Source organism: Populus euphratica, unplaced genomic scaffold (assembly GCF_000495115.2).
Source record: "Populus euphratica unplaced genomic scaffold, PopEup_1.0 scaffold374.1, whole genome shotgun sequence".
Lineage (NCBI taxonomy): Eukaryota > Viridiplantae > Streptophyta > Magnoliopsida > Malpighiales > Salicaceae > Populus > Populus euphratica.
The window spans coordinates 91,466-106,437 of record NW_011500077.1 but is presented as its reverse complement, the minus strand read 5'-3'; the positions used below and the strand labels follow the sequence as shown (position 1 = coordinate 106,437).

General features: G+C 30.3%; 1 protein-coding gene across 1 annotated transcript; it reads left to right on the top strand.

Moving 5' to 3' along the window:
• The first annotated feature begins 5,844 nt into the window (after window positions 1-5,844).
• WRKY55 (WRKY DNA-binding protein 55) lies at window positions 5,845-8,435 on the top strand. Its single transcript, XM_011003081.1, has 3 exons — window positions 5,845-6,489; window positions 6,973-7,104; window positions 7,543-8,435. Exons 1-3 carry the CDS (start codon window positions 5,957-5,959, stop codon window positions 8,021-8,023), a joined length of 1,146 nt encoding a protein of 381 aa, XP_011001383.1. The 5' UTR covers window positions 5,845-5,956; the 3' UTR covers window positions 8,024-8,435.
• The last annotated feature ends 6,537 nt before the right edge of the window (window positions 8,436-14,972 follow it).

Below are 14,972 nucleotides of genomic sequence, written 5' to 3'. Positions count from 1 at the left end.
AGCCGATGGAAGAAAAAAAGAATATAAAAAAAAGGGTACAGATCAGCACAATATAAATCATCTATGTTTCTCTATTATAATTCTTTGCAAGCAGCAAGACCGAAGAACATCTGAAGAAAAAATTAAAAGGATAGTTTTTTATTTTTTAAAATTAACATATTAAAAATATTAAAAATATAAAATAATTTAATTTTGAATAATTTTTTAATTTTTTTTTTAAAACACATATTAACCGTATTTTCAAACATTCTCGAAGCTTTGAAGCTTTTCTTGAGCGACTATAATTCCGGCAAGGTCCCATGTTAAAGCAAATTTCATGTCGTTTTGGACTATCCTCTTCATACAGTTTAATGATAGTTGTTATACTTCAATTATTGGAGTTGTAACATGTAAGTATCAATTTTCCAACTTTATCCTTGAATTATTATATTTTGAGCAAAAATTCTACCCACTTTTTTATTTAAAGTACCTTTTAAAAAGTTAGAAAAGATATTCGTTTTTTTTTAATTGAAACTTTTCAGAAATTATAACAAAAACTCAATGTATTTGCAGAAATGATTTTATAGATTCTCGAGAACAAGAAGTATTTTTTAAATTTCTTAAATATTAAAAAATTGTGAAATTACAAAAAAAATAGAAAATAATTTGGAATGTGTTTATACAAAGATAAAAAAAAAACAATTACACATCATTTAGTTAAGAATAATAGTTTTTATTTTATAAATCAGTGAAGAAAAATAAAAAATTATCATATTTATTTTTGTATTTTAAAAATATTTTAAAAAAAATTAAAATTTTTAATTTTTTTTGTTTCAAATTAATACTTTTTAATTTTTTTAGATTATTTTAATATATTGATATTAAAAATAATTTTTAAATAAAAAATATTTTAAAAAATAATCACAGCTACATTACTAAACAAATAATAAACCACCACCTATCAATCAACAGGTTAAGAATCATATAGCAATTATCAATGAATTCCTATGCAAAACAGAACAGGAGTCTTTAGCAAATTAACTAGTAATTATTATAGTATAACAAAAATACAATAAATTAATATCTTTTTAATTTTTATGATGATTTGATTTAATTACAATATTGGTGCATTGTAACAGCAGATTAATATTCCCGAGCTTTATGCATTTATTCTTTATATGGTTTTGGGGTCTCAGTTGAAGCTCATAATTAATACATCAATTTATATATAGTAAAACTATTGGAGTTCTGGTAAAATAAAAATAAGTAATTTGATCTATTATATCCTTAAATTATTATTTATTTTGCATATCAATGCTGACATTTTTACAATTTGAACAGAGAGAGAACATCATCATCTTTTTTTAATAAAAAAAACCTATTTCCAAATGTTTTCAAATCGATAAAAGGTAAGTTTACCCGACAAAGAATGTGCCGCTTAGAAGGAATAGTGCCAACTGTGTTATGATATGTGAACATCATAGTTAAAAAATCCGATGTAATTTGATAAATCGATTTAAGATTTAATTAATTTATTATGGAAACTGAATCAGGTTAAATTTTTTTTTAAAAAAATCTAATAGAATCCGATTAACCTAATAAGATCTTATCAAAATTTGGAATTTGAATCTTAAACCGGACCAGGTCTAAAAACTATGGTTACATGTAATTTTTTAAGATATAATATTAATTAATTAATTTATAATAATTAATTAATTTAAAATAATTAAATTACCCTATTGTTCTAGAATTAATAAAAAAACCTATATGAAAAAATAAAAAAGCCCTTAAATTAATATTTTACTTTTTATTTTTTATTTCAAAGGAAAAGATATCCTTTCACTGTATTTAAAAATAAAAAAAATTAAATCATCTCAATCAACAACTTAAAAATTTTAAATAAAAAAACAATTAAGTTATTTTACTGTTTTAAAAACAAGTGTATACACACTAGAAAAGTCACATATATTCCTGAATAGTAAATTCAAAATGTATACGCATTAATTGCCACAAAATTTCGAGTTTTTGTTATGGTTGAAGCTAATAATTAAAAAGAATTAGAAAAGGCAGACAGACACTCAATGCTGTAATTTTTACAATTTGTAGAGAGAAAATCAATTCAAGAGTTTTCCTCCTTTAAATGTTTTTAAATGGTTAACATCTTGATTTTTATATTTTAAAAATATTTTTTAAAAATTAAAAATATTGATATTTTTTAATATTTTAACACGTTAATCTTAAAAATAATTTTTAAAAATTAAAAAAATAATTTTAATATATATTTAAATAAAAATATTTTAAAAAATAATTATTATTACACTGTATCCGAATAAAGGGAACAGGCTTCTGGCCAATGAAGGGAGGGCAGAGACCGTAGTCATGAAGTCTTGCTTTGCAGCGCCAATGATTACGGAGAATCTGGAGGAGGAAGATTAGAAACCTCCTCCACAAAGCTACCTCCGAATTAAGAAAACCCAAACGGTGGCTTGACCCTCGTTTGCCTACATGGACGTTCGTCCTTCCAGGAGTTAAGGGCCATTGGCGGCCACGACCCGTCATCACGCAGGGCACAACTGTGCTCCCGCTTCGGGTTTTTTTTTAAAATAATAATAATATTATAGCCACAATTTAAATTTACTATTTAAAAAACTTAGCTATTGCTTAGTGTTTTGGCTTTTTTATTAAGTTATTTCAAGGAATGAAAAACAAAATCTGGTTGATACAGAGGAAAACTGTTTCAGAAAAAAAGGCATTGCTACTTGCTTTGGTGGAAGCATGTTTGCTGTTCAAGAGCTTTTCTTGTCATGATAGCTTTTGGTTACTAGTTTTTACTAGATAATTTATTTGCATTGCATTCTTGATAAAAACTTCACATAAAAATATTTTTTTCTTGGTCGAGTTTTGGATCCAAGTTGTTTTTATAAAAACAACATTCTTGTAGAACAAATGATACTCCAATACTTAAATTAGTACTAGAATTTGATTAATTAAGTAAAAAATATATAAAAAATCAAGAGTTTAAAAAATAATGTTTAATTGTGTGTAGAGAAGCTCTGTGTGTTCTTTCTAGGTTGTTGAGATGAATCCCCATTTTCTTTTTATTATTAAATCTGAGAATATATAGCTCATCTTAAAAAATATCTAGAACAACTTACCATAAAAAATGATATTGAAGTTATAAGTTGTATAATTAGATATATATTACTAAAGATGTCATTTTTATTGTGGCCAGGTTGTGCCTAACTGAACTACAATATATAGTTTGGTTGGGTAAGTCTAAGATTAACCTTCTTTTTTTTTTTTTTATCATTCAAGTATAGTAAATTTACATGTTTGAAATATTTTAAATAGTTAAAGAGGGAGAGAAAATATTTATAGTGTACAATTTTATATTTGTGTATGTATAAAAAAGTTGTTTTTATTAGCATGTTTTGAATGTTTTCTATTTTTTTTTTAATTTTAAAGACAAGTGGTCACAAACTTGGAGATAATTGGTCATAATGTCCTGGACACAAGTGGTCATAAGGACTTGAAGATATAATAGAGATTTTGTCGTAGGAATTTCAAGGAGACATTACATGTTTGAAGATATATAGATCCAATATTTTTTTTAAAAAAAAATCAAAAGATAATGGAGACATGACTTTTAAGATTTATCTTATATGAGGTAGTATATCATGAGAATTGTTTCCTAATTATTCATATTATATTTACTCATTCATAAATTATTAAAGATACCCTTTAAAAATCAATATTTCTGTATCTTATTTGAGTGTATGACACTCTTTTATGTCATGTTTATGATAGAAGTTGAAGGAGGAGACGAAGGCGAAGACGAATCTTCACTAGAATCAGAAGGGCGATGAGGTTGACCATATGTACTAGTGAGGGTTGCTAACAACCACTCGAGGATATTCCCTTTATCCCTCAATTCAATCATATCAGACTTAAATTGGGCTGTCTCAGCATAAACTAGGTCAACTGAGCTTGAATTTATTCTTGTATAATTGTCTGGATATTTGAAGATTGCTAGCTTGATCCCGATTGTGAGGAATCAATAGTAGATACATTATGGCCCATCCATGTATCCTTGGCTATATGTTAGAAATATCATTTTTATCAGGTTTACTAGACGACCTAGCCTCCAACCATAAATTGAAATTGAGTTCTAGATAGGTCAAAAGATCATCCACATATCTCTATTACAATTGGATGTAATATTTTTCCAAAAAAAAAACAAGTTAGTAAATTTTTAAAAAAATAATAATTTAAGAAAAAAAAATGTTGAAATCCAACATACCAAGAGCTTCTAAGTTTGGTTATGTACAAGTTGTTGCATCTCTTTCCTACGGTTTTCATTTCGCATTGGATTTTAATAAAAAGCTTTTTATCAGTCATGGATTGCATTCAAGCATCGTAACCTGCAAAAAGAAAACTATTGTTAGTTAAACATTTTCATATAATACAACAATTAAAAAAATTATCTTATAAAATAGAATATTACCATTCATTTTGCATGTGAAACAAATAACATGTGAAACGAATGGAAATGATTCGTTGGTGTGCATGATAATGAAATCATGAATCTCCTTGGTCTGGTTCTTCATGCTGAACTGTGACCACTATATGAAATGCTTAGACATTACGTGTTGGATATAAGCATTATAAATAGCTTTTGAGATGTGCGAAGGTCTGAAATCCCTCAACACAACTATGTCTTCCCAACCTAGAAAATGTCTTTCTTTTGTATATTTCTTTGATTTTTTAGGTCTTGTACCAAAAATCATGCAACTTGGTTCGTAGAAAAAAATTATCAATTAATATTATAAAAAATAAAATTTCAACATTAAAAAAAAGCATCACATTTTGAATTCAATCATATCTGATAGTACCGTGATTCTTCCAAACTCTTTTGGTAACAACGTTGTCAACCTCCTCCTAGTGAAAGTTTTCCTTACATATTAATTTTATAAAATAATTAGCTTATTGAAATTAATAAACTAACCGAATTAAATATTTTAAAAAATTATTTATTATATTATATATACCAACCTTTAACATTTTTATCCACACATCAATTATAGCATTCCATTCAAGATTTTTGAAAACCTTATTCAACAAAATAAAGAAACTTTCATCGATAATTTCGTTGGTAATGTTATCATGCGAGCAACCTTTATATTTGTAAACTTGAGATTTTATTCACTCATAAAGATTAATTATTCAAAAATTATTTATTGTTGTTTATTTTTTTATTATATATAAAAAAATAAACTTACATATTGTGAAGGCTTCCATCAAATAATAAACTTATGTTGTGGTCAGGCTTTCACCGAATAATAAACTTCTTAATGCATGCATTCTGCTTAGAAGAGACACCTCCTCTGTGAGCTGGCCTTACGGTCACCAAGCCTATATTGAGAGAGAGTGCATGTTCCGTAATTAATTTAAAAGATTACCTGTTGGATTACCTGTTGTTAGTTCGAGTGCATAAGAAGTTACAAATTGGATTTTCTTTATTTAAAATAAAAAGGGGTCACTATTGATGTAAAGGATGGGTCGTTAGTCGTTGACAATTCCGTAATTAATTACGTGCTCTTTATTTGCCTAAGAATTCCTGTAGGAACGCATATTTTTACTATTTCAAAGTTTAGCACGGATCTTAATTAATGATTGATCGGTGACAGAAGACGGGAAGGGATTTCAAGGCTACACAAGGAAAGTTCTTCAAGGTCCAAAACGTGGGTTTCAATGGGGGCGTGGTCCTCGTCTAAACTCACTAAAAGGTTCGAAGTGCATGCTAAGGAGACCGTGACTTGGTCATATTTTCCAAGCTCTAATTTCCTCTTTGTACCGTGTCATAGATACATCAATACTTTGAATAATTACCCACTTTTTCTCTAAGATGAAGTCCCGAAGCACTAACACAGAAAGCTCACCGAAAAGCTCCATTATTGCCCCCATTTAAATTTCTTCTATGTTCCCATCAAAGATCATCCAAAAAAGCACTAGAAAACAACAGGAAACCATGGATGACACCATCTCTCTTATTCTTCATGGGTGCAAGCTAGCTAAAGACCTTGAATCGAACCTAGCAAACTCAGCCAGCCAACCAGAAACTCTGTCCAGGTTGTGTGAGGAAATCATTAGGGTTTTCGCTAATGCCAGGGAGAGGCTACATGTTCATCAACTAGGCACCACTTTATACCCTCATCCTATGTTGTTTCGTGAGCCACAGGACTCACAGCAACAGCAGAATATCGATCCAATCTTACAGGAATGGCGAGGGACTAGTTGCACATCGGCCATGGGGACGTTGTTTCATCAAACGCAAGGCGTTATGGCTGAGAGGAGTGCCTTGGGATTGACTGAGAGTAAGATAGGTGGAGGAATACAGGTGGGATCAGGAGGTCTAGCTATTGAATCAGGTAGCAGATCAGATGTCCAGGCAGTGGATGCATCAGATTCTGGCAGAGGTTCTTCATCATCCTCAAAAAGACCGCGAATAAGGTGAGAGAATTCAATGCTTGTGTTCATTTTGATTTTGGCATATCATCAAAACTTCAGTCACTGTAACATTTTCCTGTACGTAATATATATATAGATTACTTGTGTTTTACTTCGGAATCATCCATGTGAACCAATTAAACGTAGTTCAATGTGTTTTACAACTCCCACGCCAATTGCCGAAAGGAAATTGTATGGAAAGTGAATCGTAAAAGCAAAGCCCATTTAACCCTTTTCCCTGCAAGAGAGGGTCGGTAGCATTGTTCGCACCATACATATTGTTTTCAATGAAAATGTTGAATATACAGACTCAGGTATGTATATTCATGCATACCATATACACTATATATTTGTATTCCGTTTTGGAATCATGAAACTAGAACCTATCTTGATAAAGGAGATCAAGCTTAAGCGGGTCATGATTGACAAGTACGAATTCGTTTTATTAGGCTAATGGCTATCTTGCTATGAATTCTAAACGTGTAGGAATGATGATGCCGAGAAACGGACGGTGAGGGTACCCGCTCAACAGTTCGGCAATACTGAAATCCCACCGGAAGATGGTTTCTCTTGGAGGAAATATGGGCAGAAAGAGATTCTGGGATCAAGGTTTCCGAGGTAATTACAATGTGAATGGCTGAGAGGAAATATTATTCTTTTAGATTTTCTAGAAAATATATATATCTTATATGACACATTCAAATCATAGAATATTAAGATATGTATGCTGCTCTTCTTAGGCATTGAAAGTCTTTTCATAAGATACTATTAAACTTGCGTTTTCTTCATGCTAGGTTTTACCTTTCTTTCGGTAGACAATGACTTGGTACACAACCAACTAAAAGATTTGAGTCATTGACTGCTTACTGGGAAATGGTCTCGCGCTTAGAAAACTCCCCAAGCATATCATTTTCCATGCCATGGCATGAATAGACTTGAGAGTGAGATTTAGAAAAATCAAATTGACCAAGTTGATTAAAATCATCTTGTTTAGGATTACTTATGCCATTGACGTATGTTCTTTATTTTAACTCTATAATCTGTTGTCTCTTTCAGGGCCTACTACAGGTGTACCAATCAAAACTTGTACCATTGCCCAGCCAAGAAACAAGTTCAGCGACTTGATGACGATCCCTTCAGACTTGAAGTAGTATACCGTGGCGAGCACACTTGCCACATGTCTGCCACTGCACCATCAGCTCCACCACCAGCACCGGGAATTACTCAAGAGATGGCCCAAACTATGATTGGTCAGCCACCATCCGCAGCAACTTCTCTAGGCAGATGGGTGGAATTTCGTCTGGGTCCTGGAGGTGGTGCTGGCAGCACTAGCAGCAGCAGCATGGCTGCAGGTAGTGGTGGCTGTGCGGCTGGTCCCTCCACTACTGGTCGATATGGTAAAGAAGCTGATTACCCTGTAACAGATATGGCTGATGCCATGTTTAATTCTGGCAGTAGTAGCACCAACAGCATGGAGCTTATTTTCCCTTCCATCTCGGAAGAAAAATGGGATCAGCCAAGCGACAAAAACAATTGACAGGCCTAACAGGGGCGCTAGTTAGTTAGAATGGATGGATTTCCTTTAATTTGTTGTCTCTTTGAGGGGAAAACATAGTTACTCAAATTGACAGGTCAATTCATTAATTAAGGCATCGATTAGAAATTGTAAACATGGCTGTACTGATTCTTCTCTTTCCGTAGGACTTGCCGGGTTAGCGAGTATGATTTTGATAGCAATTTTTTGTTCGTTTCATATTGGTTGATTGCTTCATGGGCAGGCAAGAAATCTGATCATAGTAGTTTATGCAAAGATTATCCTTAAACGTATACATGTCAGTCAGATGTTGGTGTAGACATTGTCATCAACAGTAGTGTACACTTACCTGTCTGTACTGAAGAACAGTGTAGCTCGCTAGCCTCTGTAAGAATAAAGAATACGAGGTTCCTTCCATGCTAATCTTCTATCCTTGGCTTTTTCGAGGCAGCATTGCATACCTTGCTCATTAAGAAATATGAATCACCAATAAACTGTTGATACTGTACCTGGATTAAAATTATTATCATAAAAAAGTTTTTAGCTAGGATTTTGTCTTTGTTCATCGCCAACATTCGCTAGCTCGACAGGATGACTGATTGATCAATTAATGACCTGATACGTGTGTCCTAATTTCACATAAACAGTATGCTTAAAATCTTTGAGTATCCTCTTAATCAATTTGGTCAAAATATTGAACCATTAAACTCTAGATTTTGGTTATTTTAAAGCCTCGTCTTTGTCTTTGTTTTGTAGTAGATTGACCTGTGGTCCGTTAGTCAACAAATAGTAGCTAATGCCATGATGACATTTGGCCACCTGATTTCACACTCAATGTTAACTTAAATAAGAAACTTTAACGAAAAAAATGTACATAGTATTATTCTAAATATAGGAAGTGATAGAATTACATTATTCATTGCATCTATTATTTCGGTTTTAGATTTTATGATACTGTAACCAAATTGGGTGAAGAGTTGAGCCTAAGTGATTGAAGACCATTTGGATTGGAATCAAGTGACTCGAAAGTACTTAGAAGGGTCCATTCCATACCGAATGACTTGAGGTAGGGCTCGAGATTGGATTTATATTTGGCTATTTAAAAAAAAAATTTGTATAATAATTTTATTTAAAAATTTAACTTATTAAATAAGATTTAAGATAAATTTATTTTATATTTTAATTAAATAACATTTAAGGTAAATTTATTTTATATTTTAATATATTTTCTTAAATGAAGATTTTTTAAACTTAAAAATTATATAAACTCACATCATTTTATGCTATTAATTTTATCAAATAAAATTAGAATAATAAGATTCAAATTCGTGATTACTTAATACATAAAAATCTTGTTATTATCAAAAAAGTATATTATTCAAAAATTTAAATAATTAAATAAAATTTTAAAATATAATTTATATTATTTTTTAGCAGCCATGCTAATGGGAAATTAAAAGCTGAATGACCATTGAAAAATCTCATGTTGAAACAAGCGTTTTGTGAACTTGTATATACCTGAGGTATGAGTTCAATTACTCCTGTTCAATTCTTCAATACTCCCACGAACTGTCACAATTCCAATGTATCTGTGTCAGAGGAAGGAAGAACCACAAGAGAGCAAGGTTGACATTAAATTTTATAAAATCTTACGTGACTGCAATTTCAAAATTATCTATTAGCAAGTAGTTTTATCACATCTAGCTGCAAGAGTAGGATTATCCTATTTACTGGGCTTGTAGGATGTTCAGTGGGTCATGGAGATTAGTCGTGCTGTGTATAAGCTGGTCCGAACACCCTACATAAATAATAAAAAAAAAAGAGTAGGATCATCCTGGAACTCAAACCTTAACATTGGTATATATTTAATCCAAAATTTCATGGAGCAGTTGGAACCTTGTCAACGCCAAAAACAATTACTTTAAGGTTGTTTGAGAGATGTCTATACTTAGCATTGTTTCTAATTGACAACATTTAATTAATTTATTTTATTACATAAACCTGACCCTCATCAAGAAGTGGTCTGAATTTTTCAACCTGTGATCTGTGTATAGAGCCGTGGATAAGGGTGTGATTGAAAGGCACAAAGATTAGCAATTGGGTTATTATCTATTTTAAATAATATTTCATTGATCTGTATAAGGATAATAATGCCCAAAGAACAAGCCTTCTGATCATCATGCAGCATGAAGTCGTCACTCAACATTACGTTTGTTTTAGCTGTGATAGCCTTCCGCGAGCGAATCAGGAGTGCGAACTTTTTTTTTCTTCTTAAAATGTTTATGGAAAAAATATTTCAGAAAGAGTTTTCTGTGTTTATTTCTAGTAAAATATCTTACAAAAAATTAATTAATTAAAAAAATTTACAATTCACATTCAAACATAGTTTATTTATTAAAAAAATATTTTTAACTCATAAAATTTCATAAAATATTTTATAAATAATAATGCACTTATAATATCATTCATCTATTTCAACTATTAGCTTCATATATCTTGCCGTGATGTCATTCTCCATCATTATATCTTCTTTTACCATCATCGCAATCAACATCTTATCATCACAATCGCTACCTCACCATCACCATTATTAGGAAGTTAAAAAATACAAATGGAAATATCAACTTAAAAATTTTCATTAGTAGATTGCGATAAACTTTACCAACAGAATAGTTTGCTATATTTTTTGGTAAATATTGGCAAATTTTTTTATCAGAATTATAGTGAAAAAAAAAGATCCAATGAGGTGTTATCTTTACATAAAAAAATAACAATGAAATATATAAACATGTCAGCAATATTTATTCATGAATCCATCAGTAATATTTAAGTGATGATCGAGTGAGCGATGTCCTTCTCCCATCCTTTATTTCTTTTTCTTCCTCTATTTTCTGTGGAAAAAATAGTAGATCCCTTTCTCTTATTTTATTATGAATTAATTTCTCATCACCACAAATCTACCCACCCTAACACTTAGTCTGTCAACATCACTATTCTGATTTTTTTTTTTTATGGTTTCCCACATCAAGTAAGCAAAAGTATCTATTTTTTGTTTAAACAAAATTTTAAAATGATAATTTTTATTGCATATTTTTTTTTATAGTATATGTAGTATGTTTGTGTGTTTACTTGCTTTATAAATTTTTTCCATATAAATTTGTTATATGAATGTATGATTTGTACATGTTACAGTTTGTGTGAGATTTAAAAAAATTATATTTGTTCATAATTTGATAAAATTAATTTTGATTTTATAACTTAGGTGTTTTGTAATGAAATAAATAATGACTTATTTAATATGCACATTTTATATGTTGTTAATCGTATCGTTAAGTTGAAAATTTTGGTAAATTTGTAGGAATTTGAATTTATATAGATAATTTATAAAGATTTAAGAGTACTATTAAATTAGATTCAATTAAGTTTGAGCTAAACCAATATTAGCTAATTTATTTAGTTCACATAATTAATTAATACATGTTGTCATCAATGTTCTATATATATTTGTTATAAGTAATGAATTATCATTAATGGATGTATTGAGATTCACTCTAAGGGTGACACGACTAAAAGATTGATGTCTTCTCCCAAGTGCAGGAGTGTCGAAGTAATAAATAACCCGGCAAGACCGGGGTCGAACCACAGGGAGGTTAATTGTACAAATTATAAACAACAATAATAGTAATAACGATAATAATAATAATAATAATAACAATAATAATAATACTAGTAGTAGTAGTAGTAGTAGTAGTAATAATAATAATAATAATAATAATAATAATAATAATAATAAAGAAAGAGAAGAAGAAGAAGATGATGATGATGAGAACTTAGAGATGAAATATTAATGTAAGGATTAAACAATAATAATAACAAATGTCAAGGTTAGAGGTTTCACTAATGGTATATCAAACAAGTATAGTATAAACTCTTATTATTGAATTGGAAACCACACACAAAGGAGGTTCCAATCAGATTATATATTGTTAACATGATTACATTAGTCATCTTATTCAATTAAAGCTAATACTTGTAAATCTCGTCAAGCATTCATGATTATAACTTATGTTAACAACAAATCAAGTTCCTTTCATAGCTCAGGTGTCGGTTATACCATACAGTATGGGTTATGAAAGTGCCTAGCATTTGTTGTACCAAGTGTTATACAACATAAATCAAGATTAGTCATTTAACAAGCAAAGTATTAAAGACTGAACAAGATAACAAATATAAAACATGTTAGTATCAAACATTAAAGTCCATATTAAGTTTACACTATACTTATTCTTACACCATTAGTGTAACCTTTTCACCTTGACATAATTAACTTAGCTAGACATAATGAAGGAAAGAAAAATAGATAAACAAAATAAGAACATAAAAGCTAACTAAGTAAAGGAAAGGAAATGAAAAGCATAAACTTAATATTAATGAAAGCAAAGCATAAATATTACAAAAAATACAAAGAGAGAAAGGAAGAGCATGATCTTGATCTGGAAAACCAAGATGCCTAAATGCATGGCAAATGCCTCCTTTTATAGGCCAAAATTGGGAACTATTGATTTGATGACTAATTGATAAGTGGGTGGCCAACTTTTGACTTGGTGACAATCCTTATCTTCTCTTGTCTGCCCAAAACGTCATTGATAACGTCAAAATTGGAGCCAGTTGCAAACATGAAAGTTGTAGGCAATTGTCTCAGCTTTCTTGTGTAAAAAATTCAGCTCATTTGGACTTCTAGAACTCCAGATATGGCCAAAATACCGAACAGTGCTCGGGCTGGAAGACAGATTCGGGCTTCTTTGTTGTTGCTACAATTTGGACTTGATAATGGCCTTTTTAGATCTTGGGCTCCATATGAAAGTTGTAGGCCTATGTCTTACCTTTCCATCCATATAAATTGGACCTAAATCTGAGATATATAGCTCTAGATATGACCCAATTACCGAACAGTGTTCCGGTTTGGATTGCGCCGACATCTCTTTTCTAAGTTTGGCCATCTCTTTATCCTTGCAATTTAAGTTCTTCAAGTCATCAATCAATCCTTTCATTTATGTGATAGGCCTGCATTAAAAATAGACATTTACCACAAATTATAGGTATCTTATATTATTAGATACATTATTATAAAACATATTTTAGTTAAGGAGTTATTGATACTTCAAGTGCAAAATGATGATATAAAACCATGATAAAAATGCAGTTTTAAGTACTAATCAAAGGGTTATATAGGATGGATTATTGTAATGAAGTTATGGATTTTATTAATTATGCATTATCTAATCCGAGAAATACTAGTGGAGGCAATATTAAAAATATGATAATAGATGCAATGCAAATGAATTAGGGTTATGCATATGAATGTTCAATTGCAAATGAAGAACTAAATATAGACACAACCAAGTTTTTTGATCTTATGAAAGATTTTGGTGAACCATTATGGATTGGGTGCACAAATCATAGTAAATTATTGCTTGTTGCATATATGTTCACCATCAAGTCAGATCATGGGCTAAATGAGGCCGGTTATGATAGAATTATTAAATGAGCAAGAAACATTTTACCTAAAGGGAATAAGCTTAAAGAGAATTTCTATGCTGCAAAATCTATGATGAAACCCCTCAACCTAGAATACTAGAAAATTGACATGTACGTAAATTTTTGTATGATATACTAACTTGAAAACACATATTTGACCAAGTGTAAAAGTCGTGGGCATGCTCAGTATAAACTCAGAACTGATAGAGAAATGACTTTTATTGTATATATAAAACTTAGATACTTCTCAATCACTCCTAAACGATAAAGGTTATTCATATCTCCCAAGATTGTTAAGCAAAAGATATGGTATCATTCACATGATGCGGTAGATAGAGTTTAGTGCACTCTTCCAATGATGAAACCTGGAAAAATTTTAATTGGGTGTATCCTTAGTTTTTAATGGAATAAAAAAAATACATCTAGGTTATATATAGATGCATTCAATACATTTGGGTCATTTTCTGGTCCTTATTCTTGTTAGCTGGTGATACTTATGGTTTACAACTTGCCACCCTGAAAGTGTATAAGGCCAAAGTTCACGTTTTTATCTATGGTCATACCCAATCCTATCAGTTCAGGTTAAAATATAGATATTTATCTTTGACCATTTATTGATGAGTTGAAGCAGTTGTGGTCATTCCGAACTTTAATTTATAATGTCTCAAGAAAACAAAATTTTCAGGTGAAGATAGCTTTGATATGAACTATATATGATTTTTCTATAGATGAAATGGTTTCTAGTTAGAGCATGCATGGAAAGTTAATGTGTCCCTACCATATGGAAAATAACAAGGCTTTTATATTAACAAATAATGGTAAAACATCTTTTTTTATTGTTACTCTCGATTTTTGCCATTAGATCACAAATATAGAAAGAACATAAAGAATTTTTTTGTTGCTAAAATTGAAATGGATGTTACATCACCAAGACCATGGGGTGAAGAATTGTAGGACATGGTGTTGCAGTCTGATGATGTTGTGTTTAGTTTTCAAACCAGCAAGCAAATATTTTTTAGTTTTGGTGTGATCCTATAATTTGGTAACCAGCAAGCAAATATTTTTTGGTTTTGGTGTGATCCTATAATTTGGTAAAGTAAAGTATTTTTCTAGGAGTTTTCTTATTGGAAGACTAATCATTTCTGTCATAATCTTAATGTCATACACATTGAAAAGAATGTATTTAAAAATATTTTTAACACGGTTATGAATGTGTTTGATCAATCCTTTCTATTGCAGTCACAATATCCATAAAATGAGTTGATGAATTTACTAATCAAGTATTCAAAATAAAAGGTCATATTAGATTATGATAATTGTCTTCTCTTTACAATACTTACGGTAAAAACTCATGTAAAAAACTTTGTATTGTAAGCTTGTAAAGAAAAATAATGTTTGAAATGAAAAGGATTAA